Here is a 26,852-nt window from a genome sequence, read left to right as displayed (position 1 = left end):
AATTGTAGTTGAGAAACTTCAAGTTTAACAAATGTTCCCAGTGGTCCCAAAATGCATGTTTATTTTCATACAATGGATGCTCCCTTGTAACATGGGGATCATGATGGCAAATCATTTGTTTTGATTAATTCATTAGTTTCATACAAGATAAACCATGAAAGTATTACAGAACATGAGGCCGTTTCCACCTGCTGACTTGATTCCAAGGGCTGTCATATTACACACTGTCATCAGATGATACACACCGCATTCCATCAAGATGAACTTCTGTTGAGCCGAGGTGAAATGGGGTTAATGTTGCATTCAAGATTATTGCATTTTTATAGCGATGTGCTTGCACATGTGCGTGTGGCTGCTTGTACCGGACTAATGCTGATTTTATAGTGCTACCCCACTGAGATACCATCCCGCAGTTTAACATGAATACCCGGCTGAGACACAGAATACTGACTCCAAGCCGACCAATCCTTGTTTTATCCCCTTAATGCCCAGCGCCAGGTAGGGTAACAACAAGTACCATCTTTCAACGTCTTTGGTATGAAGCGTCCAGGGATCGATACCCCGCTGAGACAGAGTATACTGACTCCGAGCCGGCCAGTCCCTGTTTTATCCCCTTAATGCCCAGCGCCAGGCAGGGTAACAACAAGTCTGGTATGAAGCGTCCAGGGATCGATACCCCGCTGAGACACAGTATACTGACTCCGAGCCGGCCAGTCCCTGTTTTATCCCCTTAATGCCCAGCACCAGGCAGGGTAACAACAAGTCTGGTATGAAGCGTCCAGGGATTGATACCCCGCTGAGACACAGTATACTGACTCCAAGCCGGCCAGTCCCTGTTTTATCCCCTTAATGCCCAGCGCCAGGCAGGGTAACAACAAGTTTGGTATGAAGAGTCCAGGGATCGAACCACTGACCTTTTGCCCTGGGGTTGAGTGAGTGAGTAAATCTGCTATAATTAATGTCCGCTAGATGTAGTAAGAAAGGTCTTAGATGTTTACCACAAGCATGGGTATGAAGCTGACAAAAAGAGAAAAGAAACATAACCGGGGCGAATCTGGAATTCGAACCAACGGTCATACATTTCTTTGTTTTACGATGTGTATCATGATAATATATATCCCATTTTGTGTCTTATTGTGACACTGTGTATGACATATTGTGACAATGTGCATTGCGTTTAGTGACAATGTGATACTATTTGTGTACCATGTATCTGACAGTGAGTACCATGTATCTGACAGTGAGTACCATGTATCTGACAGTGTGTACCATGTATCTGACAGTGAGTACCATGTATCTGACAGTGTGTACCATGTGATGGTACAGCCCTGGGATGACAACAGTCAGCTGACAAAGGAGGCACAATGTGAGGAAAATATCTTCAGTATGCGAGAGGCAGATGCAGTAACCATGGCAACTAGGAGGTCAACGTGAGGATGGACGATGAATGAACGATGCATCAGTGACAGCTGTCTCTCAATCATGACAGAGCAAATCGTTCAGCTCGTTTCCGTTTCTTTTCCTGGAACAGTAAGGTTTGAGTGAGTGAGTGAGTGAGTTGGGTTTAACGACGCTTTTAACAGTATTCCAGTTATATCACGGCATGTCAGCTTAATGTGGGAGGAAAGCCTGAAGTGATGCAGGTCTCAGACATTTACCACTTCGGTGAAACCCACCAGCACGGGTATGGTGCTGACAAACCTAGAAACATAATCGTGGCGAACAGGGATTCAAACCCACAATCATAGGTTTCTGGTGTGCCCAAGGGACGCAACTCTGCACAGCGAATCGCGGTGCCTTAGACAACTGGGCCACCCGTGCCCCCTTTGAGTGAGTGAGTGAGGTTTATACCTTTGCCCCAGACGTGTCATGCCAATGAACCTCAGAAGCAGGCTTCACACAATGTACCCATGTTGGCAACAGCAAATTTTGATCTATCTTGAAAAGTATGTTCATGGAAGAAATTTGCTGTAAAAAAAACCCCAGCTAATTTTGTGCAAATTTCGAACTATTTTTTCTAAATTGGATAAATATTTTTTAACAATTATTTCAATGTAACAAGTATAATCATATACAGCAGTACTAAATACTGTTCCATATTCTTTTGAGCAAGTTGCAGAAATGCTTGGTCCATAGGCAGACAAGTGACTCTGGCAGTGGCTTGAATACGTAACGGAGGACCCGTCTTGTATGCTTTACATCCTCGTCTATTGATGCTGACACATTTAGAACACATTCTGCTTACAGGTGGTGCATTTGAAAGTCAAATGGAGTGAGAGAGGTGTTGATATAACCGCATCTTTGAACAAACTTCTGTTACATCACAGCATGGAAGATAAATGTGGAAGAAGTCTGAAATAATATGTCCTGTTTGTTTGTTTGTTTAACGCTGCACACAGCAATATTCCAGCTATATGATGTCCATCTGTAAACAATTGAGTCTGAACCAGACAATCCAGTGATTGACATCATGAGCATTGATACACGCAATTGGAATACAATGACATGCATCAACCAAGTCAGCGAGCCTGACCACCTGATCCAGTTAGTCGCCTCTTACGACAATCATAGTCGCCTTTTACAGCAAGCACGGGTTGCTGAAGAGCCATTCTAACCCGGATCTTCATGGGTCAATATGTCCTGTAGATGTTATCGCTAACCATTTCATTTTCCGGAATTTTTCTAGTCTTGGGCTAATGTTAAGTTTTGAAAACTGCATTTTATTTAAACACATGTTAATATAACAGTGTACAGGCAAACCATTTCCACCTAACTGAAACACTGAAGACTTACATCCATCTCGGGGAGCGAAGCTGTCTTTCCGGGTGTTGAACTGTCTGCAGATACCATGCCTCCGAACCTTTCCTTCCGCTTCTTTATGCGGTCTTCCTCCTCCAACTGGTGAGGATGAGAAAAACATTGCATGATATCGTATTGCAACTCATTTTGTAATAGCTTTGACTTGGTTTGAATCAGAGTGAGTGAGTGAGTTTGATTTTACGCCGCTTTAGCAATATTCCAGCAATATCACGGCAGGGGACACCAGAAATGGGCTTCACACATTGTACCCATGTCGGGAATCGAACCCGGGTCTTCGGCGTGATGAGTGAACGCTTTAACCACTAAGCTACCCGACCGCCCGGTTTGAGTCAGAGATTCTACTATTTTTCAAGTGATGAAAAAAGAAAACAATTCCTTCATGACTTCTCAACATGAGTGAACAACAACAACAACAACAACAACAACAACAAAAAGGCATATTTCAAAGTCGAAGTCGCCTGCCTCAGGTGACATCACATGTGTTATATGTGCTTCAGTGTGGGGCAGGATCAAAGCCCAAGAAACTCTCAGGAGTCAAGCTGCTGAATGTGGTCACCCATCCAAGGACTCCCCGTGACCAACGTTGCTGAATATCACCTGATTTGTGACCTGTTCAGTGAACACCGGACCATGCGCCACCACAACACAGTCGGAATACTGGCAACTCTGCTGAATATTTAGCCTGACTGTGTGAACGTGATTGTGTGAACGTGTTTATTGCCGAACTCAGCAATATTTCAGCTACACAACAACGGCCTGTAAATAATCAAGTTTGGACCAGACAATCTAGTGACTGATCTCACTAGCAATGTTCCACCCTGTCACAAAATCAACCAAGTTAGGAAGTCTGACCACCCAATCCAAAAAGTTGGCTTTTACGACCAACATCGGCTGGTGGGGATCTATTCTATACCAAAACCCAGAATTATCAAAATTACATCATCATCCTATCACTGTGTTTTCAATTCTGTTTTTTTTTACCTACAGCTGTTCGTAAATGTTCAGAATGAAAGCACTTGTCTCAAGGCCTGTGGGCCTCTATTCCTCCTGTCTTACCTTAGACAGAGCAGTGGAAACAGTCGATCCAAATCTCTCGGCCCGCTTCTTGAGTTTTTCCAAGTCCTCTGCCTGATGAAGAATATGCATTGATAATGAACAGTATTTCAGATATCTCACAGCATGTCGTCTTAATGTGGGGCCACTGTCCATTGTGACAGGTCATAGATGGGAACCCACAGGGAGACATTAGGACCTAATTTGGACCTATTCAAGGGAGACAAGCATTGGGTGCTGGGAATCTATTCTGCTCTGGAATAGCCACACGGGAGACAAGCATTGGGTACTGGGAATCTATTCTGCTCTGGAATAGCCACACGGGAGACAAGCATTGGGTACTGGGAATCCATTCTGCTCTGGAATAGCCACAAGGGAGACAAACATTGGGTGCTTGGAATCTATTCTGCTCTGGAATAGCCACAAGGGAGACACGCATTTGGTACTGGGAATCTATTCTGCTCTGGAATAGCCACAAGGGAGACAAGCATTTGGTACTGGGAATCTATTCTGCTCTGGAATAGCCACAAGGGAGACACGCATTTGGTACTGGGAATCTATTCTGCTCTGGAATAGCCACAAGGTAGACAAGCATGGAGTACTGGGGAACGATTCTGCTATGGAATAGCCACAAGGGAGACAAGCATGGAGTACTGGGGAACGATTCTGCTCTGGAATAGCCACACGGGAGACAAGCATTGGGTGCTGGGAATCTATTCTTCTCTGGAATAGCCACAAGGGAGACAAGCATGGAGTACTGGGGAACGATTCTGCTCTGGAATAGCCACAAGGGAGACAAGCATGGAGTACTGGGGAACGATTCTGCTCTGGACTAGCCACAAGGGAGACAAGCATTGGGTGCTGGGAATCTATTCTGCTTTTTTTCGAATAGCCACAAGGGAGACAAGCATTGGGTACTGGGAATCTATTCTGCTCTGGAATAGCCACAAGGGAGACAAGCATTGGGTACTGGGAATCTATTCTTCTCTGGAATAGCCACAAGGTAGACAAGCATTGAGTACTGGGGAACGATTCTGCTCTGGAATAGCCACAAGGGAGACAAGCATGGAGTACTGGGGAACGATTCTGCTCTGGAATAGCCACAAGGGAGACAAGCATTGGGTGCTGGGAATCTATTCTGCTCTGGAATAGCCACAAGGGAGACAAGCATGGAGTACTGGGGAACGATTCTGCTCTGGAATAGCCACAAGGGAGACAAGCATGGAGTACTGGGGAACGATTCTTCTCTGGAATAGCCACAAGGGAGACAAGCATTGGGTGCTGGGAATCTATTCTGCTTTTTTTCGAATAGCCACAAGGGAGACAAGCATTGGGTACTGGGAATCTATTCTGCTCTGGAATAGCCACAAGGGAGACAAGCATTGGGTACTGGGAATCTATTCTGCTCTGGAATAGCCACAAGGTAGACAAGCATTGAGTACTGGGGAACGATTCTGCTCTGGAATAGCCACAAGGGAGACAAGCATGGAGTACTGGGGAACGATTCTGCTCTGGAATAGCCACAAGGTAGACAAGCATGGAGTACTGGGGAACGATTCTGCTCTGGAATAGCCACAAGGGAGACAAGCATGGAGTACTGGGGAACGATTCTGCTCTGGAATAGCCACAAGGGAGACAAGCATTTGGTACTGGGAATCTATTCTGCTCTGGAATAGCCACAAGGGAGACACGCATTTGGTACTGGGAATCTATTCTGCTCTGGAATAGCCACAAGGTAGACAAGCATGGAGTACTGGGGAACGATTCTGCTATGGAATAGCCACAAGGGAGACAAGCATGGAGTACTGGGGAACGATTCTGCTCTGGAATAGCCACAAGGGAGACAAGCATGGAGTACTGGGGAACGATTCTTCTCTGGAATAGCCACAAGGGAGACAAGCATTGGGTGCTGGGAATCTATTCTGCTTTTTTTCGAATAGCCACAAGGGAGACAAGCATTGGGTACTGGGAATCTATTCTGCTCTGGAATAGCCACAAGGGAGACAAGCATTGGGTACTGGGAATCTATTCTGCTCTGGAATAGCCACAAGGTAGACAAGCATTGAGTACTGGGGAACGATTCTGCTCTGGAATAGCCACAAGGGAGACAAGCATGGAGTACTGGGGAACGATTCTGCTCTGGAATAGCCACAAGGTAGACAAGCATGGAGTACTGGGGAACGATTCTGCTCTGGAATAGCCACAAGGGAGACAAGCATGGAGTACTGGGGAACGATTCTGCTCTGGAATAGCCACAAGGGAGACAAGCATTGGGTGCTGGGAATCTATTCTGCTTTTTTTCGAATAGCCACAAGGGAGACAAGCATTGGGTACTGGGAATCTATTCTGCTCTGGAATAGCCACAAGGGAGACAAGCATTGGGTACTGGGAATCTATTCTGCTCTGGAATAGCCACAAGGGAGACAAGCATTTGGTACTGGGAATCTATTCTGCTCTGGAATAGCCACAAGGGAGACAAGCATTGGGTGCTTGGAATCTATTCTGCTCTGGAATAGCCACAAGGGAGACAAGTTGGTTCTGAGAGTTTATATCACTTACTGTGACTGGTGTTTGTGAGAGTTTCCCAGGCTTTATCACAGCTGCTGCTGCTGTTGTTGTTGTTTTTGTAGTTGTAGTGTTGGCCGAGTTGATGCCAAACCTGGAAATCAGAGTGACAGCGTTTTGAGCCAAATGCACAACAAAACAGTTACTTATGGGCCACTAAGAATGGGCTTCAGACATTGTTACTGCTATGCTCCCCCTCTCTGTGTCGGCTGGAAAAAAATGACTTTGAAGAGAAGAAACAAACTTGTTTCCCTCCCGTGATAAAATATGTTAACTTTTGATAGGGATACTGAGATATTGAAGGCTTTATAGAAAATAACATCAAATTTATAAGTGTGAGTCAGTGACTTGGGTTTTACGCCACTTTTAGCAATATTCCAGCAAAATCATGACAGTGGACACCAGAAATGGGTTCACACCTTGTACCCATGTCAGGAATTGAACCTGGACATTTGGTGGGATAGGCTAACGCTTTACCACTAGGCTACCCAGCTGCCTCTCAAATGATAAGTAATAAGTTTGATGTTTAGTGGAATCATCGGATTACCATGAATACCTCGACCAAATCATAACGGTATACTATCCTTGGGAAGGGTTTTTGTTTTTGCACAAATCAAAAGTTGTAGACATTATTTGTCCTACATGGGACTTTGGTCATCAATTGATAAATGTGATAAATAGGGACAAAACACACAGGTGACGAGTTCACTGCAGTTTTATACATGACTCGTGTGCTTAGAATTGTCAGTCTATGAAGAGCTCCTTACAGAAACTGACTTTTGTACCTGTCGTCTTGTACCTGATGGGTAGGCCACATGCATGCCATAAAATGGGTAAGTATTCTGATTATGCAACTGCATGTTCAAATAATTTTCCTGATTACGAAAAAAAGCAAACACTTTCAAAACAAGAACAGTTTTTCTTGTGAAACCTAGTATGTGCCACATTTCAGATTGTAGGAAAACTGTCTCACTGTAGAGAATGTGTCCAGTTCGGACAGGAGTCAAGACAAGCTGAATATGTGCGTAAAATCCCCAAAATAATCTAACATTACCTGAGTAATATGGAGTTGCATGTGTACAAAACACATGAAATTTGTTTAAAAACCCAATGGTATAGCAACACTGAGCGTAATTACCCAATGTAGCTTTTTCAACATGCGTACCTGCATTGCTTTACAGATCTTTAGTTCCTGATCGAATGCAGGCATCACACACATGAGTGAGTGAGTATGGTTTTGTAGAATTTTCCTATTCGGAATATTCTATAAGTAATACGTTACCACTGTTATACCGAGGCTGTTGTCTCCCACAACTGCTGCTATAGCGAAATCTACCACAGAGATCTCAATTACCTCATGCAGCACGTGCGTAGCCACCTAGCTGCCATGTGACACCCTTCACTCTTGTCTCCTGCGAGAGCAAGTGCTCGGGGGACGGACGGGCGGGCAGCAGCCCAGTGGTAACGTATTACTTATAGAATATTCCGAATAGGAAAATTCTACAAATTACATTAAGTAATACGTTACCACTGTTATACCGAGGCTGACTACCACAGTAGGCGGTGGGGAGCACCTACAACCCGAATCCTGACTGCTAGCGTTCCTTCCGACCAGCGGAAGTAAACACCAAGGCGGAAGCACTCGATGCGCATGCACCTAGCTAGGCGTTACCCTATAGGAATACCAAAGCACTGTCATGCGCATACCGTAAGGCTCAATCGTCATTGCCAAAACGATTGGTGACTCCAAACGGCCCCACTGGATAGGTATTTCATCGCCGCAGCGGATGAGAACACTGTATCCGCGTGAGCTAAATCTTAGATCAGGTTAAACAGTCGAAAAGAGGGAAATTAAGTTCCTTCAGACCGTATATCCCAGAGCAAGCCTACTGAAAGTATGCATTAGGCGCGTGACCTAATTCCAGTATTCGTAAGCATGTATCGCAAGGTTGGAATACACGACAGACAATTAAATGCATAATTGTCAAAATACAAATAAGGACAAAACACACATAAAGCCGCCTCACCTGTGGTGTGAGTGCGCTGGTTTGCAGGACCCCCACTCCTGTACCCTCGGCGTGGGAACATTGGAGACGACCCAGATTGACCACCGTGCAAGGACTGACGACTGCGGATTTGAAATTGCGCTGGACACCCCCCCTAGATGACCGCTTGTGCCGCGATCAGCGGCCCAAGACGGTGCACCCCCTCCACGTCTTCATCAGAAACCTTTCTGAGGTAATGATTGGCAAAAACCGAGTCAGAACGCCAGTAACAACCTCGTAATATTCTGTGAACAGAGATATTCGAGTGTAGGGCAAATGTTGCCGCTAGCGCCCTGATCTCGTGCGGGTTTGACCCCGCTACCGGTAACCCCCGAGACCGGTACGCCAGATTGATGACAGAACGAAGCCACAACTCAATCGAGTTGCGAGTTATGTCAACCGTGCGATTAGGGTTACACGATATGAACAGACGGTCACGCCCTTGTCTACGTTCATTCGAAGCCTTAAGATAATACTTAAGGGCCCTAACCGGACACAGCGCTCTGTCCTCAGTATCAGCAGGATGTAAGATTTCTTTGAGTGATCTTACAGTGAATTCTCTCTCCGCTTGCCCGACTCTCTGATTCTTGGCGACGAAGCCCATGAGCAGGCCCAGGCGGACCGCTCCTTCGTCACCCCTATCGAATCGTACCTTGGCGACATCGAGTGCATGAATTTCGGATACACGTGCCGCCGTGGCAAAGGAGAGGAGAAATGCTGTTTTCCAAGTCACATGCCGGAACGAAGCACTATGCAAGGGTTCATACGGAGCTTCCGTAAGTGATTGCAACACTAGGGAAAGATCCCAGGCCGGTGCCCGAAGGCGGCCCTTCTTAAGATCGTGCTGTTTGAAACCCTTGATAATACCCCGTATCACCGGCTCTTTGGAGAGACTGGTACCCATAGCAACGTCCCGTACCGTAGCAACGGACGAGACATAGTTGGCAATGGAACCCCCGGAGAGTTTCCGGGTCTCTCGCAAGTGAGACATGAAACGAGCAATATCCTGCACAGATACCTTATCTGGCGAATGAATGTGATGTTTACAACACCACTTCGTGAAAATAACCCAACGTGCATTATACACCTTCTGGGTAGAATCACGATGCATACTAACGTATGCCCGAGACGCCCGGCGAGAAAAACCTTTACTCCTCAGACGCTCGGTGACAACATCCACGCGTGCAGATTGAACTGCCCTGCGTTTGGATGAAGCTGACGGGTGTGAGGGTGGATCAAGAGATCCGGTCTCACAGGCAGTGGGAGTGGCGACTGCGTGACCTGGGTCAGCAAGTCGGGGTACCACGATCTGTTCGGCCACATGGGCGCGATCAGTAACATTCGACAGCGAACTCCTCGAAGCCGGCTTAGAATGTGTGGTATCAACGCTGTCGGCGGGTAAGCATAAGCATCCAAGCCCGTCCAGTCTAACGCGAGAGCATCGTGATCGATGGCCCTCGGGTCCGGGACTGGTGATACAAACAACGGGAGTTGATTGTTGAACCGCGTTGCGAACAGGTCGACCATCGGACGACCCAAACGTTCGCACAGCCACTGAAACACTACTGGGTTCAGCATCCACTCTGTGGGGCTCGGATCCCGAGGCCTCGATAGAGCATCGGCCAGTACGTTCCGCACACCTGGGATGTGACGGGCGCGTATCTGGCACGGGACACTGTCCACCAGAGCGTAAAACTCGAACGTGAGATCGAGCAGCGAGTGACTGTAGGTTCCCCCCAGTTTGTTCACATAGGACACTACCGTCGTGTTGTCGGTCGCCAGCATGAGCCGGGCGTCGACGAGACGATGCTTCCAGTGATTGACTGCGTTGATCACTGCCTTGAACTCGAGACAATTGATGTGAAGACCTAGTTCGTCTACGCACCACAGCCCCGAGCTCACCTCCCCCTCTAGATGGGCGCCCCAGCCCACTAGAGAGGCGTCTGTACACAGGTTCAACGTGGCCCGGTAGGGCCGCATAGAGACTCCTGATAAGACATTGTAAGGGACCGTCCACCACTCCAGATGCGGTCGGAGCCGATCCGGGAGGGCGACGGTCGCACTGTTCACCTCCGTTGCTAACAACTGGATTAAAAACCGTTGCAGCGGGCGGAGTTGGAGACGACCCCGTACGGTGCAGTCCTGGGCTGATACAAGTAGCCCTAACAGCTGTTCCCAAAAGTGAACAGTCTGTTGCACCGCTAAGACTTTGGCAATCATCGCCTGAATTTTGTGCCACCGGTCTGGGGGGACAAATAGGCGATGGGACACCGTGTTGAACCGACCTCCGATGAACTGCAAGTTCTGAGAAGGGGTTAACTCGCTCTTGGGGAGATTGACAATCCACCCCAATTGCTCCAAGAGCCGACGTGCGAAAACGAGATGGCGTGACAGGGTGTCCGACATTCGATTTGCTACTAGCGAGTCGTCCAGGTACGCGAAGTACTGGACACCCCTCCGGTGGAGGAACCCCACTATGGGGGTGGTTAACCGGGTGAACAGCCAGGGAGCGGACGAAAGACCGAATGGGAGTACAACCCACTCGTAGTGCCTGCCTTGAAAGACAAACCTGAGATACCTGTGATGATCTGAGTGAATCGGAACATGCAGATAAGCATCCTTCAGGTCGATTGAAGCTAGCCAGTCGGCCGGCATGATCAGTGCTTTCAGGTCCGTCAAGCTCAACATTCTGAACTTGGGCGGCTTGCGCAGGTAGAACTCGTTGAACGATTTCAAGTTGTGAATCATTCTGAGTTCGGCACTGTCCTTCTTGGGAACGAGAAATATCCTGGAGTAAAACCCCGGTGTTATTTCTGGTAGAGCTAACTCCCGAACTGCCCTCTTCTCCACCAACCTGCCGATGGCATCGGCGAGGAAGGGAAGATCGGTTTCCGAATAGAAACCAGCCGACGGGGCAACGGTGAGCGGCGGATTCGCTTTGAGATCGAGCCGATAGCCGTACCGAATCGTGTTGACCACCCACGGGTCGTCGAACACTTGTTCCCAATTCTCCCAGTAAGTCTGGAGTCTGGCTCCCACTGGGGAAAGAGAGGGGGGCCGGACGGGCTGCGGCAGGCGCAACTGTCCAGGGCCGTGTGACTCGGGTTCGCCTACGGGCCAACCGAAGTTGGCGCTGTCGGCATACGAACCCCTCCAATGAGAGTCACCTGGAAGGGCCCTTGCCGTCCTTAGACGACTTGGGCTTCCCCCAGTTCCCCTTCTTCCCGCGAAAGGGCTGCTGAGAACCCTTACCGGAGCCCTCAGAGCGGGGCTTCTTCCCGGAGGAAGAAGGACCCGACCCCTTAGGCCTGCCGGACGCAGCAACCTGGGGCGCGCTCCGCTTCGGAGCGGCACCCAGGCGCCTATGCAAGGACCCCACAAGATCCAGTGTGTGCCGAGAGGCCTCGGCAGACACAGCGGCCTGTTGTTCCTTCAGAACCCCAGGGATCTTGTTATTAAACAGGGTCCGAGCAGACCAAGGCTGCGAAAGGAGCACCTCCTGATTGGCAGCGTCCAACCCTGAAGCAACCAGATACGACTGGCGCCGAAGAAAATGGCACGTGCCGGAAACAAAGGCCGAAGCCCCGGCAACGTACTCCAGGGAAGCATTCAAACCGAGCAAGCAGTTGTAAATGCGCTGGTCACGGTCCGTGGGAGAACCTTCGACCAGACTGGCCGCCGCAGCCAGGTATGTGTCTCCGTGAGACATAGCCAGCATGGAGTGTCGAGCGAGGGTGTCCAGCTGTTGCAGGGTACCTTGCGGTACCGTGGCAACCGGTGGGGCACGGACCCCCAAACGCTCCACATGGGCTTCCGCAGAAGGACCAGCCTCGGGAAAGGCAAGGTCATGAACTGGGAAAGACCCTTTTCTCCACGACGGGGGAGGTAACGGGAGACCCCGACCGGAGGCAGCCGTGAAGGCTTTCTCCAAAGACGGCTTAATCCCGCGCAGCAAGGTTGATGCCGGGAAAGCCTTGTCGGACGACTCGTCGTATACCTCGGAGGAACCCACGGAACCGTGGATACCCCGCGGTATCGGCAGGGGCTTTGGCATGTCCTCGAAGAGGTCATACACCATGGCCACGCGGTCCTTAACCGATAGCGGAAGCAACGGTTCGGGGGAAGGACCGGTAACCACGGCAGCCGGCGCCGTACCGGTGGACCCCGCGTCCGAACCCGCGGCCACCGAAGAGGCCGGGGACGGAACAGCCAGCGGCCTATCTTGCGATAAGGCCGCCAGCTTGGAGTCCACAATTTGCGACAACAATGCGGCGACGGAAGCCCCCAGACAGCCCGAGGGCCGCAAGGGGATCCGCCGCAGCCGACAAGGAGGTGCCCGCACGGGGGCCCCGACCGGACGAACCGGCCACCACAGGGGTGGAAACGGACTGCGCGCACAGCCGGTACCGCTCAAACTCCGCAGGTCCCAGACCTTCGCACAGGGTGCACCGGGTTTCCTCGCAAGGAACCCTGCACCGCGGGCAACGATCGTGGGGATCCCGGGACGACAAAAACTTTCTGCACACCCCACAACTCCGAGGAGCAGGGGTAGAGGGGGTGGAGACAGGGGACATATCCATGTCAGACATTGATTGTTTTCTAGAAACAAAGAACAAAACATGGTTACAACGCACGCACCACAATGATTCACAAACGAACATTTTCACAAGAAAATAAACGAGCAATGTGAACATATAACATACACATATAACTTTTACTAAAGAAATAAGTTATGTTAACCCCCAAAACATACAAGAACAGGGGAAACGTAAAACACAACGTGCATACGCGAACCCCGCAAGTATATAGAAAAAAGGGCGGGAAAAATTTTCCGTTTGGCGGGAAAATTATAACCAAGCGTAGCTACCGCAACGCCCCATAAAAGCACAGTTTATTAGAGAATAAACGATAATAAATATCACCAAATCTTCAAGGAACGCTTCAGCAGGAGAAAACACGTCTTGCTAAGCAGACGAAGGAGACAAGAGTGAAGGGTGTCACATGGCAGCTAGGTGGCTACGCACGTGCTGCATGAGGTAATTGAGATCTCTGTGGTAGATTTCGCTATAGCAGCAGTTGTGGGAGACAACAGCCTCGGTATAACAGTGGTAACGTATTACTTAATGTAATTTACGCCGCTTTTAGCAATATTCCAGCAATATCACGGCTGGGGACACCAGAAATAGGCTTCACACATTGTACCAATGTCGGGTAACCACTAGGCTACCCCACCGCTCCTCACACACATGAACTCTAATCTACTGCTGTGAATGATTCATAAACAAGGCTCTACATCCTTCTTATTGTTAATGAGACATGTTTTGTTTGTTCGTTTCTTTGTTGTTTAACGCCCCCCTCAGCAATATTCCAGCTATATGATGGCGATCTGTAAATAATGGAGTCTGGACCAGACAATCCAGTGATTGACATCATGAGCATCGATCCATGCAATTGGGATCAATGACATGCATCAACCAAGTCAGAGAGCCTGACCACCCGATCCCATTAGTCGCCTCCTATGACAAGCATAGTCGCCTTTTACAGCAAGCGTGGGTTGCTGAAGACCCATTCTACCCCGGCTCTTCACAGGTCCTGGAGCCCTGGTCATCCTAATTCAAGTCTGCTGAGTGTGAGTGAGAAAGTTCTTGTTTAACACCGACCATGGTAACTAAACAATAATATCAATAGAATACAGCATGACAGAGTGTGTTAACAAATAATCCTCAGTCATGTTAAACTCTTGTTGGCCTGATATTATTTTGCAGTTTTTACATAAGTGAGAAAGAGATTTTGTCAGCATACCTTTCTGCTCGCATCTGTAGTTTAGTTTTCTCGGACTGAGCACCAAACCGGTCCGCTCTCTTTTTCAGTTTCTGTAGAATGAAACAGTGACAAGTTTTACTGATTGTCCGAACAATATCATCGATCACCGTATAATGGTCTGTGTGTGTGTGTGTGTGTGTGTGTGTGTGTGTGTGTGTGTGTGTGTGTGTGTGTGTGTGTGTGTGTGTGTGTGTGTGTGTGTGTGTGTTTGTTTTGTCTAGTGTGTGTGGAGTGTGGGCTTGTCGGTGTGTGCAAGAGTGTTGTTTAACGTCTCACTCAGCAATACTCCTGTAATATGATGGTGGCCTGTAAATAATCGAGTCTGGACCCGTGAATCCAGAGATTGATATTATGAGCAACGATCCACGCTGTCAATCTATTAAGTCGCCTCTTACGACCAGCAAAGATTACTTGGGATCTATTCTAACCCTGGGGCACCATATACTGAAACTTTCCATACATCATGATTGACCTGGATCTACAACAATACATCCGTGACTTTACCACAGGTGAGACTTTGATATTGGTCTTGGGTCTGTATCCCCTTGTTAGGTATTCTCCCCATGATCTCTTCCACAGTACACCTCTCCGAGCTGACCAGTTTCTGTTAATGCTTAGCACCAGGCAGGGTAACATCAAGTACCATCTTGAATGTTGGTTGGTTTGTCTGGATCAGACAATCCAGTGATTGACATCATGAGCATCCATCCATGCAATTAGGATCGATGACATGCATCAACCTAGTCAGCAAGCCTGACCACCTGACCCCGTTAGTCGCCTCTTACGACAAGCATAGTCGCCTTTAACGGCAAGTATGAGTTGCTGAAGACCTATTCTACCCAGATCTTCTCGGGTCTACTATTAGTGACCCGTTGGTTTTTCAACAATGTTTTATTGTGAAATAAACCACGCTCGTTCCCAACTGTTCTTTGCAATCTATTGCGTAGCTATCTCATATAATCACTTTTAGTAGATTTTAGTTTTATAACATGGACATTTTTTACCCCAGCTTACTTGGCCCAACATAATGTTATTAGACTTGCGCTTCGGACTAGTGGATCAAGTCAGAGACTTGTCTATTATTGACGCGCTGCGCTATCTTTCCTACCAGGACATACCTCAAGCTCGGTTCCATCTGACACGGTCGGCTTGTCCTCAGACACGGGGGAGGAAATCGGCTCCGGTGTGCTGCAAACAATACACATGGATAACAGATACCACATTCCGTCTGACGTGAAGGTTAGTTAACCACAGTCAACAATATTTGTGCAATATCACTACGATCTGTGAATTAGTAGGCCGGGATCAGTCACACCAGTGACCAGTGTTTGTTTGTTTGCCTGTTGTTTAATGCCAATATTCCAGCTATTTGACGTCTGTCTGTAAATAATCAAGTCTGGGCCAGACAATCCAGTAATTTACATTATGAGCATCGATGTTCGCAATTGTGATACAATGACATGCATCCGATCCCACTCAGCAATAGTCCAGCAATATGACAGCAGCCTCTAAACAATCAAGTCTCGTCCAGACAATTCTGTGATTGATATTTTGAACAAAGATCCACACAGTCTGGGTACGAGGACACGCTGTGAACCAAATCCCCGAGACTTACCTCATTTGGTCGCCTCTCACAACCAACATAGGTTGCTGGGGACCTATTCTAACACGGAATGCCCTTGGGTCGCATGGCAGCGACAACCAAGGATAACATGCAAATCAAGGATGGGACACAGCCAGCATCCTGGCACAGTTGAGGGAGGTAACTCTGCAGAGGACTACTGATTCAGTATATCTGTTATATATAGGTGAGTCAGCTTAATGTGGTAAGAAAGCTCAAAATGATGCAGGCCTTAGTTGTTTACCACTTTATCTCAAGCATGGATATAGTTCATAGGTTCCTGGCATGCCTAAGGGATGTAACTCTGCACAGTGAATGGCACCAGTGGCCTCAGTGCCCAGGGACAAAGCCACTGTCTGCTCATACTTACACTTTGACAGGGGCTATGAGAGCTATTTTCTTCTTGGGTGGCTCCTCAGGTTCTTCCTTCTTGTCTTCCTTCAACACCAGGTCCTCATCATGCTCCTGCAACACAACAAGGGCGGACTGACTACTCAAGTAGGGTATTTGAATTGGGACAGTATTGCAGTATTACTATTAATGACCTGTTTGTTTTTCAACAATGTTTTCTTGTGAACTAAACCATACTTCGTTCTTAACTGTTCTTTGCAGATTATCGGGTAGCTATCTTATATAATACTTATACATACATCTTGTCATCATGGCATCAAATGCAATCCATCAGTTCACTCCTATACATGTAATCAATGGGTGCCTATATATACGTCAATGTTACCTTTAGTATATCAGAATATTAGTCCACGTGACATTTTGTTCAGTGACTGAAATCATGAGCATCGATTCATGAAATTGGGATACAATGCGACATTTTATTCAGTGACTGAAATCATGAGCATCGATTCATGAAATTGGGATACAATGACAAACTGCAACCAACAAAGTCAAAGAGCCTGACCATCCGATCCCAATATTAGTAAAATCTAAATATTTTTTACATTTGTATACTTATCCTGCATTACTCCGTATTGCATTTACTGCTATGTTTGACAGAGAGACGAACTGTGTGAGATCCAGCTGCTGAAGAAAGTTGTCCCAACCAGCCCAGGAGGCAGCGCCCTCTCACAGTCGGCACGTGACCCGGAAGTCATGACGTCACACCAAAAGACATAACTGCTTTAAACATAACATCTGAAACTTCGTGGGGAGGTAGCGTAGCGAAAGGGAGGGAACTTAGACTTCGTAATGCAGGATAAGTATACAAATGTAAAAAATATTTAGATTTTACTAAATTTTTTAACTTATCCTGCATTACTCCGTATTGCATCTTTATCAGACGGCTTGGCCGGTGGGCATACTTGCAGATGTGAACCATATTAAACCCTCGTCAAGGTCCGATGAATCCGCACCGCATACAAGTGATGACCGGAACATCTACGACCATTCCTGTCTTCAGGAAACAAGAGTCGATGCAAAAACGAAACGCCCGAATAGGTAACCGAAATACAATGAGGCGTGTAGCCAAAATATATAACTTACCGAAGAGCGAAAGCGAAACGCAGTAGAACCTAGAGCTAATCTGAGGTGATAAACACCAGAGAGTTCGACGGGCCCCGCTCGGGGAATCGAAGAATCAGCGGCGTCGGCGGCAAAATCTACGACCAATCCCAAGAGCGAATGCGAAACGCAGGAGAGCCCTCTAGGCTGGAGGCAAGGAACACCGGTGAGGTCGACGGGCACCGCTCAGGTACCAGAGAAGCAGCGGCGTTGGCGTCGGCGCCGGTGACCACATCTACTACCATTCCTGTCGTCAGGAAACGAGAGTTGATGCAAAAAGTAAAACCCGGATAGGTGACAGCAATAGAATGAGTCGGGTAACCCAAAACTAAAACTGACCTAAGAGCGAATGCGGAACGCAAGAGAGCCGTCTCGTCTGGGGTGATAAACACCAGAAAGGTCGACGGGCCCCGCTCAGGGTATCGGAGAATCAGTGGCGTCGGAGATAGATGACCTGTTGGGCTACAACCAGGGACCAAAACTGTGAACGCCGGCGACAACTTTCAAGGCTACATCACGGAAGTAGTGGTTGGTGAAGGCGGTGTCCGATCGCCACGAGCAGGCTTCCCTGAACGACGGGATGGAACAGTATACCGTGAAGAACCAGTGTAAATACGATCGCCCTGATCTCATTTTATTTCAGGTAATAGCCTTTGGGGGGAGGGTCCAATCCGGCGGCTCATACGCTTTAAGGATGACCGCCCGGAGCCACAGGGAAAAGTATTCCGGCTGACCAGCGACAGCGACGAAGGGGAGACCGGCAGAAAAAGGTGTTTCCTAGACTTGCGGCAGTCTTTAGATCGTAGAATAACCTTCAGTGCCCTTACTGGGCATAATGACGCTCATCCTCATCCTCGGCACCCACACTGGACGAGGGGGGAGGGGACAAGGAATGATCTATCAGGCTGTCCTGGGAGTTGAATCTTTACGCTGACGTCCCAGTACGGTCCATGATGAACGGCGCCCTGGGTACCGCATTCGAACCGGGCATGGGAGGCGTCGAGGGCGTGCTGTACATGGACTCGAGCGGCAGTAGTCAAAACCAGTAGAAACACCCGTCTTCTACTTAAGGTCGAAGAAGGAAGACGAGGGGAGTGGTTCGAAGGGTATTGAAGACCACATTCAGATCCAACGCAGGCGGTCCGAACTTGGTCTTCAGGTCTTCAAGACTGAACGAGCGCAGCCAGGCCCGTAGGTCGGGAATTTTCGTCTTTCTCCGATCGTCCGGGATGGCCAGAACGGAGTAGATGGCGACCAGGTATGTGGGGGTGGTAAGCCCTTCAACCGATGGGTGCTACACAAGTACAGAAGGAACTGATCCAGGATCTGCGGTGACGCTGTCATCGGATCCTGGTGTTTGTCAGAACAAAATGCCTGGAACAAGCATCAGTTATCAGCATACAGTCCCCCTGTAGATGGACGGTGGGCTGAAGCAATAGCCTTGGTCGCTCTAGCCGAATAGCCCTTGGCTTTCTGCATGTGTGTCAGGCGTGCAGACGATAACATGCGGGTATGAGGGTGTGGCAACAGACCGTGTGGATGGAGCAGAAGGTTGGACCACACCGGAAGTTCCAGGGGTTGTCTCTGGCTATGTTTCGGAGGTCGATAACCCAACTTCTGGCTGACCAATAAGGCGAGACCAAAGTCAATGGCAGGGGTCGAGTGGCCTGGATCTCTGAAGAACCGTGGGAGGGAGAACCGGAGTCGGAAAAGCGTACGCGCGTAATCCTTCTCAGGAACGATGGAAGGCTTCGACTGCCACAGCGGTCGTATCCGGCACAGGTGGAATGGAAGACGACAGCTGGCCACATTCAGATATGAGGCAAACAGATCTAGGATTGGGGTGTCGACCGTTTCACATAGTCTGGCCCGAGGCGCCGGAGAGTGTGAGGCGTCGGAGAGCTTGAGGCGCCTGGAACGCCGAAGATGGTGATTCTCGGGGGCGCCGGTCGAGTTTGTGGCGCCGGGAGAGGGGCGAGAACTCTGGGTCCGCAAACACCACACTACGGTGACGTCGTCAGTGGACACGATCAACAGGGCGTGACCGAGAATGCACTGTCAGCAAGTGCCGTCCTGGATAAGCATTTATCTCGAGGCTGTTGCTGTGCCAATGGTGTTGATCTCTGGATCACAGGTGGTCACAATGTGGGCTGGCGTGGGCCACTAGCCACTGACAAGGTGGCAGGGGAGGTAGTCAGCAACAGGGGTCTGCGATTGCGTACCGTCGGTACGATTCGGAAAAAAGGTGTGATCGCCTGCGAGCCAACCTCAAGTAGACGAAGTAAACCAGCTTCACAATCGACCGCCGGGGCATCGACGTAACCGGGTAGTAGGAAGTCGAGGCAATATGGCCATTGCACGAAGTAATGAGATCGTTTTCATCCCTGAAGCGGCGTATAAGTACTCCTGTTCTTATATCGAGGTGACGATGGAGGACGACAACACGATACGAGGCAGGTATGCAACAGGGGTCAGTGGGACGGCCGAGGGACTTTAAGTATCAAATCGACACTGTGTCCGGTAGTCAAGGCGGAAGATAAGACTACCTGTCGTAGTCGAAAAGATCAAACCGGACGAAGGAAGGCGATCTTTTCCATCCCTTGAACGCCTATAGGCGCTATCGTTCTTATAGCGAAGGGTTGATGAAACAAGGTTCCTCGTGACAGCCGTGTTGGTAGAGGAGGTCTATTGTTTCCAACATCCGTGCATGGATGGACTGCGACAGGCGCCTGGTTGAGTGGTATCACCAAGCGTACAGGTAGACATGGAAACCAATCTGTAGAAATACATGGCACCCCTTGCCATGGTAAGTTGACCTAAATCCGGTCGGAGTTGTTGACAGTCCGAGTACTTGACACGTGACATGTAAATCACTCTGCGCAGTAGCCGAGAAAACCGCCTTGGAGTCGGAACTGAGGTGCAAACTCCACACACAGACAATCCTCAATGAACTGTGTGAGAGACGATCAAGTGGTGTACCCGAGTTTTGCGATAAAACACGGAACCCCATGGGCGTCGTGGAAAACCCGGGGAGCGCCGAGGAAGAGTCTCTCTCAGGAACGCTGGCGCTAGGGTAGGGTAGAACAGCGTTGATGTCTGCGATGTCGACGAAGTAAACTCTTTGTAAGTGGATGTCGTCGTCGAATCTGATACAGACGCTGTTCACATGACGCTCTGTTTCGATGGAAACCCGCAGGTTCTCACTCCGGAATCATAGCGCTTTAAACGACGGGATTATGGATAACGTCTCAGTGGGCAAGTTGAATCAGACCAACTGTCTATTGGTTGAAATGATTCCACCCAGGAAGTAGAACGATAGTCACGATCCCGAAGACCGACGGGAGAGTAGCGAAAGGAGCGGCGACAGTTGTTTCACCATGCTTCTCCGTGTGACGAGTTATGAGACGGCAGCAAGAGAAGAGGGCAGTGGCGCCGGGGAGGCGATTGCCGATGGTGCCCCTTAAGCCGCAGTAGAAGATCGGATGGTCGGCTCGTTGATCTGAGCTTGATAAAGCTTGTTGATCTGAAGCTTGTTGAGCGCCGAAGACATCAGAGGATGCGGAGGCGCCGGAGCGCGGAGACATCAGAGGCGCCGAGACATAAGCGGCGCCGAGTTATCAGCTTGTCATGAAGCTTGTTGAGCGCCGAGACATCAGCGGCGCCGAGTCATCAGAGGCGCCGAGTCATCGGAAGCGCCGAGGCGCCGGGAGCGCCGGGAGCGCCGGGAGCGCCGTGTCATCAGAGGCGCCGCGTCATCAGAGGCGCCGAGTCATCGGAGGCGCCGGGGGCGCCGGAGACATCAGCGTTGACGGTGTTGGAGACCGTGAACGGTCGTATGTCGTGCCAGGGGAGGCAGACTCTACGTTGGGAGCGCTGGAGCCGCCGGTGGAGTAGGAGACCGTGAACGGTCGTATGTCGTGCCATGGGAGGCAGACTCTACGTTGGGAGCGCTGGAGCCGCCGGTGGAGTAGGAGACCGTGAACGGTCGTATGTCGTGCCATGGGAGGCAGACTCTACGTTGGGAGCCGCCGTGAAGCTCCGCTGAGCGCTGCTGCCGTCAACGTAGGTGGGGGTCGACGAGCACGTTGAGCGAGGTGTGTCCTGGATACTCGCATGAGCTGAAGGATCACAGCGACGAATGACTGCAACATCGGCACTGCCTTGTGAAAGTACAGGGCGTCGTACAATCACGGCAGAAAGGGGCGGCCCCGACCAGATTTGTTCCCGCGGAAACAAGTGCAGCGAGGCAGAAAATCTGGAATTTAAGCAAAACATAACTATGTGGCAAAGCCACAAAGTGCGGGAAGCATAATGTGTGGCCAATCACAAAGTATGGGAAGCATAAAGTAACTCAAAAACAGTATATTTTATTAAAGTTTATGAGATAAACAAGTACGCTAAAAGGGAGCGAAAAGGCAAAGCCTTAAGCAAACACGTAACCATGTGGCAAAACCACAGAGTACGGGAGACATAATGTAACTCATAAACTTCGTATTATATTGAAGTTTATGAGAAGAAACAATTACGCTGAGAGGTAGCGAAAAGGCAAGGCTTTAAGCACACCAAAACAACATACATAAATGTAATGTATTACCCAAGCCAAAGAGAGAATTCAAAACGCAGAACACGACATTACGTGGCCACGTGGTGAATGACCAAAATGGCGGGAAAGAAAACAAAATGGCGGGAACAACATTGCGCCCGTAAATTACTGTGACGTGAGCCACAGACGAGCGATAAACGTTACAATTTACGAATGGGAAGACCCTAAGGTCACGGCCCATAACAGGTAACAATGTAGCAGCATATAATGAATGTAGAAACACGCAAAATATAAAAAACAAATAATAAGCTTTAATTTCCACAAGGGATACAAAGTACGTCCGTCCGTGGAGGTGACAAAGCAGTTATGTCTTTTGGTGTGACGTCATGACTTCCGGGTCACGTGCCGACTGTGAGAGGGCGCTGCCTCCTGGGCTGGTTGGGACAACTTTCTTCAGCAGCTGGATCTCACACAGTTCGTCTCTCTGTCAAACATAGCAGTAAATGCAATACGGAGTAATGCAGGATAAGTTAAAAAATGTGCCTCTTTATGACATCCGTGGGTTGCTGAAGACAAATTCTAACCTGGATCTTTATGGAGAGTTCAGTGCAAAAGGAAGTGTTAGGTGTAAAACTATACCGAAGAAATTAAGTTAGAGATCATAAAATACTTTTATATACTGACACATTCAAAGAAACACAGTCTTTGCTGCAAAAGATATCCGGAAAAATATTCATGATCCCTTACTTCTTTTGTTCAGTATATAGTAGTAATGATATTGTTTGATGTTGGTCAGCTGATTAAGAAGATTTTAATACATTTCATTATTGATAAAACTCAAAGAAATAAACTTATTCACACGTTTTCTCAGTATCGAATATGTATTGAAGGATTACATCATGTTATCCCACTGTACCAGTTTTTCCTGCTCATGATATCAATCACGGGATTGTCTGGTTCAGACTCGCTTTTTTACAGACTGATACCACATAGCTGGAATATTGCTGAGAGTGGCGTTGAACAACAAAGAAACAAACAACCAGTTTCCCCTTGCAATCTTATCAACATAATACATTAATGGTTAAACAATGAACTTCGCAGAAAAACATCTATTTTTTCTCTTCAGAAAACAAAATTCCCAGGCATAGCAATGTATGTGGGATTTAACATGTTTATTAGACAATTTGTTTGCTATTTGATGCACCGGTAAATATGATGTTTTTCCTACCTCCAAGCTTATATTTTCTTCACCAAGACTGATATCAGGAGCCTCACTAGAATCTGAAATAATAGCACATTTATTAGAAATGATAGAAAGCATATATTGAGGATATCATACCAGGGTTCCCGCTGGCTTTTGAAACTGCCAGTCCTTGTGGCAATTCTAAAAATTACCAGTCCCCCCAAAATTTTTGCCAGTCCCAACTTTCAACAAATATAAAAACGTATGAAACTTATTTGGTTTAAATTCTTTCAACATCATGTTCAGTGCAAAGATGTTATCTGTTAAGTAACTTAGTTAAATCTATATGTCATTCACACAAACTTCAGGCACAATTTTCTCTCTCCTTTTTTAAAAAATATTTTGAGACGAAGTCGCTACAAATGGTTATTTAACCTTGAAATAGACCAGGCGAAACCCTGATGGTAACAGACAAGATGACATTGTCATAAAAATGTACTTATATGAATATCAGTATTATCCCTGATGTTTCGTTCAACAACAAAGATTTATAAGGTACTTGATTTGTCGGTCCACAGGGACTGGCAGTCCCATGAATTACTGGTCCAAGCCTAATTTTACCAGTAACAAATGGTAAGTACTGGTAAACGAGAACGCTGTATATGAGTGTTCATGTCATACTATGTTTACGACACGAGTGTCAATACTGGAATTTAGGCACAAGTGTCGTAAACATAGAATGAACATGAACATAATGTTCTATTTATTACCAAAGAAGATGTCTACATACAGAGATCACTTTAGTTTTTACCTATAAGGACAGCACGTCACAACAGCTTCCGAACCACAATTTGTTGAATGACGTCAACAATTTTCAGCCATGACGTTGTTTCTAGTGTGATGCCATTCCAACCTCACGTCACAATAAGAATCAAATGACGTCGTCAACAATGCTGTTCGGATGATGGAAACAATACACTGTTGTCTTGTGACGTGATATGACCCAAGGGCATATATGATTTGTATGAACCCCGATATGTTTGCCCTTTGGGTAATAAAACATGTTAATACCCGAGTTATGTGGTGCTCCAATAACGTAAACCTAATCAACACAAATTGTTCTCCACGATTTCGACCAATCCAGAACTGGCCAACCTGCACAAAACCTACAGTGCTACGACTACTGTAACAGTTCGAGTATTGGAGTATAGCGGTAAGATCGCTTTGTTCAAGTGGATCGTTATTTCAAAATGTTCCCATCTTTCTAATGAAATGAACAACAACCTCTTGATTGTGTTGATTATTATATATGTGAAGATTATCATTATTAATGGGTCATAACATCTTCCCAAGGCAAGGGAGCTAAATGACTGTAAAAGTCCAGTTTCCATCCTTGACGAACTAGGCAGGAACTATGGAGTTCTATTTTTGCTGGACCAATGAGTCTATTCACAGTCCAATCAAAATCGTGTAACAAAATCGACATCTGGTTCATAAACAACATGGATTTCAATGTGCCGATTTTGGTCTTATGCAGGATTTGCAAAAGATATCTACCATCAACTGGGTGTTGACAGATATTTTCCAAATGTCTTCATGATTTTAACCAAGGTGCTCACATGATCTGTGTAAGTGAGTTAAAGTTAAAGTTAAATGTCACATCGGCAATATTTCAGCCATATTGTGATGAGTCACATGATCTGATACATTTCACGAGGTAAGACCAGCCTTATTACAATATAGATTTGATCATTGATCAGATTGTCTTGACTGGGCGTCCCCATTTTGTTTAAAGCAAATGTAAATGATAGGAGAGGTTGAATCTGATTGGCCAATAGGAGGGGCATAGAATGGACATAACTCGTAATAGCCACTGGTGGCGCTATGATCGAGCCAAGAGATTCCAGTGAATTTGTTTTATGCCACTTTTAGCAATATTCCATCGCTATCACGGTGGGGGAACACCAGAAATGGGCTGTACCCAGGTGGGGAATCGAACCTGGTGTGACGAGCGAACACTTTAACCACTAGGCTACCCCACTGCCTAAGGATGGGTATTGAAGGTTTACAATAAATCACAATATTTTGCGATGCACAAGGCCGTATTGCAATACTCATCACAATATATTGTATAATTCTAAAACTTAAATTAAGAAGCGCACCCGCTACATACAGCAATATTTGGTTATCCATAAAAAGTGTCATGTATTCATCAATTTTGCCATCTGTTTGTTTTAGACTGTAGTGGTTCCAGACTTCGGCTTTGCCTTTCACATTTGAAATTGCTGACCACACCGCCATCTTTGGGCACTGGGTGTTGATGACAGAAGTGTATGAATGCGCTTGCACATATGGGAGGTAACTGAGAATTAACTTCTATCTTTGCGAACTTGTATTTTGGAATCACGGAAACAAATTCATATTTTGGAATTACGGAAACATTTTCAAGGTATTTGGCAAGTGTATAACATTGAACACATAATAAAAATCGTTATTTGAAATCACCCAATATACAATATTGAATAGTCATCATGTTCATGGATCTGAAATTCTTATTCACGGTTCATTTTCATTGTAATAAAGCATATCTTTTGCAGGTTTTGTAAAGTTGTAAACATGGTTACTGTAGAGATAGGTAGATCTATATCACGTATATAGATAAAAAAAATTTTTTTTAATGATTTGTACCCCCTCCGATGTTGGAAGTGTGCTATAAATGCACAGTTACTAACAGGTTAACCTGCAGCCACTAGTAGTGACATAAAGAACAGCTGGTAATAAACATGATAAAAGATGAATAGGGGACAGTAATCGCAGCTAAATGTATTTTTTTAATGCAATTTCAGTGACTTTTTTACTCAACCCCCTCCCAATCAAATTACTACCAATTGAGAGTTAAGTCAAATTAAGCAAGAAAAGTAACTATTAACGTCATAGCAGGTCTAAGAAAAAACATATTTCAATGTAAGAAAATGCTGATCAAAGTATCTCCCTACCTGCTGCTTCAAGACTCTTCATAAGGCGCTCCACAAGTTCTGCCTTGGTCCCAGAAACCGTCAGACCCCGATCTTTCAGCTCTTTCTTCAGGTCTGCAACCTGCAAGTGGAAGCAATATTTACAAGCTACATTCACTGAGACACGTTTCGTGTGGATAACTAGGATAATGAGGCTTGAAGCCATTTACTGAAATATCTGCAGAAAATATGAAGATGCTTGTTACAATGAACGGTTACACCTACAACTGCAATCTAAAATGTTTTACTTGAAAATACGAACACGGTTGCTGTTATCAAAACGTGTAAGCCTATTATTACATCCTCAAGTTATTCTACCATCTCCATTCATGTCCGTTGTTATTTTTCCGTGAAACCGAATCATTACTACCTGCATATCAAAGCATTCAAAGCGCTACTTTGTGATTTTTTTTCGGAGTAATAAAGGAAAACAACTATGTAAGGTTGTGCAGTTGATATAAAAACATTTACATATGCAAATTTGTGCAACACACCTTCAACTTTTGAACATTTTCGGAGGAAAGCGTTGTATCCGCCATTTTGTTTCACTTTGAACTTTTCAATCTCTCAGTGAGAAGAGTTAGATAAAAGGGAGCGTTTATTGCTTTATTTTTGGAGTTAGATATCACGTTATCGCTTGATTCACAGATGCGACTTTTATCTATTTTGA

At 47.0% G+C, this 26,852-nt stretch overlaps 1 protein-coding gene across 1 annotated transcript; it reads right to left on the bottom strand.

Moving 5' to 3' along the window:
* LOC124131033 (SAP domain-containing ribonucleoprotein-like) lies at positions 1 to 26,744 on the bottom strand. Its single transcript, XM_046494101.2, has 10 exons — positions 26,677 to 26,744; positions 26,165 to 26,264; positions 23,214 to 23,266; positions 16,298 to 16,392; positions 15,425 to 15,494; positions 14,286 to 14,356; positions 6,433 to 6,532; positions 3,877 to 3,948; positions 2,794 to 2,898; positions 1 to 1,522 (listed from the first exon to the last, which is right to left on the bottom strand). Exons 1-10 carry the CDS (start codon positions 26,719 to 26,721, stop codon positions 1,481 to 1,483), a joined length of 753 nt encoding a protein of 250 aa, XP_046350057.2. The 5' UTR covers positions 26,722 to 26,744; the 3' UTR covers positions 1 to 1,480.
* Between the last annotated feature and the right edge of the window lie 108 nt (positions 26,745 to 26,852).

This window comes from Haliotis rufescens, unplaced genomic scaffold (genome assembly GCF_023055435.1).
Source record: "Haliotis rufescens isolate VD_foot unplaced genomic scaffold, xgHalRufe1.0.p SCAF_10, whole genome shotgun sequence".
NCBI lineage: Eukaryota > Metazoa > Mollusca > Gastropoda > Lepetellida > Haliotidae > Haliotis > Haliotis rufescens.
Note: the sequence above shows the minus strand (reverse complement) of the source record. Positions and strands in the feature narration are given on the sequence as shown.